The sequence below is a fragment of the Myotis davidii genome, unplaced genomic scaffold (genome assembly GCF_000327345.1).
Source record: "Myotis davidii unplaced genomic scaffold, ASM32734v1 scaffold70, whole genome shotgun sequence".
In the NCBI taxonomy this organism is placed as follows: domain Eukaryota; kingdom Metazoa; phylum Chordata; class Mammalia; order Chiroptera; family Vespertilionidae; genus Myotis; species Myotis davidii.
Genome location: NW_006282434.1, coordinates 537,880 through 539,736, shown reverse-complemented (window position 1 = coordinate 539,736; position 1,857 = coordinate 537,880). Strand labels below are relative to the sequence as shown.

The window sequence follows — 1,857 nt, the reverse complement described above, 5'->3', positions numbered from 1 at the left end:
CAAACAAGTGGAGCAGTATTGGTGAAGCAGCATGATGTGTCTGGAGAGCCACAGTTGTGAGATGGGCAGAAACACAGAGTCATGAAAGGCGGGCCAAGGGATGGGTGTGAAGTGGTTGCCAAGACTGGGAGAATCAGACATGAATTTGGCCAGGAAAGGCCTTGATAGTCATGTTGAGTTTCTACACTGTCATGTGGGCCACATTCATATGAACTTTGTAAGCTCTGTGAACACAGTGAAGAGCCATTGATAAAGTCAGGCAGATGTAAGGAATAGCATTTAATAGGTGCCTGCTATGGACCAGTTGCTTTTACATATATAATCACATTTAATTTTCATGAAGCCATAATAATGTTGGTGATATTATTCCCACTTTATAGGTGAGAAAGCTGAGGCTCAGAGAGTACACTGGAGCCAGGATTTAGAAATCTAAAACCTGCACTGTTTCCAGTCTCTCAACTCCACCATATACTAGTTGCAGGACCAGGGGAAAGTTATATAACTCCTCTGAACAGCAGTTGGTTCACTCATAAAAAGCAATTAAATGACTGCTTAGATTCTGGTGAAAGTTAAATGAGAAAAATTCATGGAAAGTGCTTACCATGTAGTAAGTTTTCAATACATGTTGGTTATGACTATTATTCTACCTTGGTAGAAATATACCCATAGACATAATTATCTGTTTAAGGCCCATGGGCAGGCTCTGCTCTCTGGGTCTACCTTTTTACATCCTCTGGTCTTAGCCGGTACGTTGTCCTTACCCTCGTAACTCTGTTACTCTGTGTGACTGCATTGGACTTAGAAACTGACCCACATCTCCTTTGTTCCTCGATATGTTCACTGCCTCTCCTTTCAACACCAGCCTTCATATTGTGAGCCTTCCCTGGCATCCTGATCCTCCTTTCACTTTGCTTCCTTCCTTGGCAGTTTGACTTTGAGAGTTTTCTCCAATAGGTTACTCAGTAGTCAGGGCTCAAATTTCTTAGCCTGGAAGCTCTTACAGTTGTAATTGGTATTAGTTATGATGCAATTTTTGATCTCATACTCTTTAAGGATCATACCAAAGCAGAACTGGATGCATGGAAGATTGTTCGAGTTAGTGAAAATTTCCGAGTGATTGCTTTGGGCTTGCCAGTGCCTCGGTACTCTGGGAATCCATTAGACCCCCCTCTTCGTTCTCGATTTCAAGCCAGAGATATTTATTATCTACCCTTCAAGGTAAGTATGAACAGGATGATTTATTTTTTAAATATTTTTTCTATTCATAATAAATTCACTTACTATGGAAATGTTACTATGTTTATAGATGTCCTTCTCACTAGCTAATGGTAAGGAAAAAGGATATAGGGTGAAGAAGTATTATATATGTCTCCTTTACCCCCATTGACTCCTCCCCTGCCAATCCCACCCCCCAGCACATGCCCTCATCCCCCTAGTGTCTGTGGCCATTGGTTATGCTTATATGCATCTGTACATGCCCTTTGGTTGATCTCTTACACTTCCCCTCCACTTTCCCTCTGAGGTTTGACAGTCTGTTTGATGCTTCTCTGTCTCTGGGTCTCTTTTTGCTCATCAGTATATATTGTTTATTATATTCCACAAATGATGAGATCATGTGATATTTATCTTTCTCCAACTAGCTTATTTTGCTTAACACAATACTCTATATTCATCCATGCTATTGTGAATGGTAAGACTTCTTTCTATTTTACAGTAGAGTAGTATTCCATTATGTAGATGATGTACCAGAGTTTTTTTAACCCACTCATCTGTTGATGGGACTTAGGCTATTTCCAAATCTTAGCTATTGTAAATTGTGCTGCTATGAACATAGGATGAATGTATCCTTTCTGATTA

The 1,857-nt window shown here is 40.1% G+C and overlaps 1 protein-coding gene across 1 annotated transcript in view; it reads left to right on the top strand.

Annotated features, from left to right (window-relative positions):
• VWA8 (von Willebrand factor A domain containing 8) overlaps positions 1-1,857 on the top strand; it is a 368,307-nt gene that overhangs the window by 37,449 nt on the left and 329,001 nt on the right. The window contains exon 5 of the mRNA XM_015559449.1: positions 1,054-1,218. Coding sequence (XP_015414935.1) covers positions 1,054-1,218 — 165 coding nt within the window. The remainder of the gene's footprint in view (positions 1-1,053; positions 1,219-1,857) is intronic.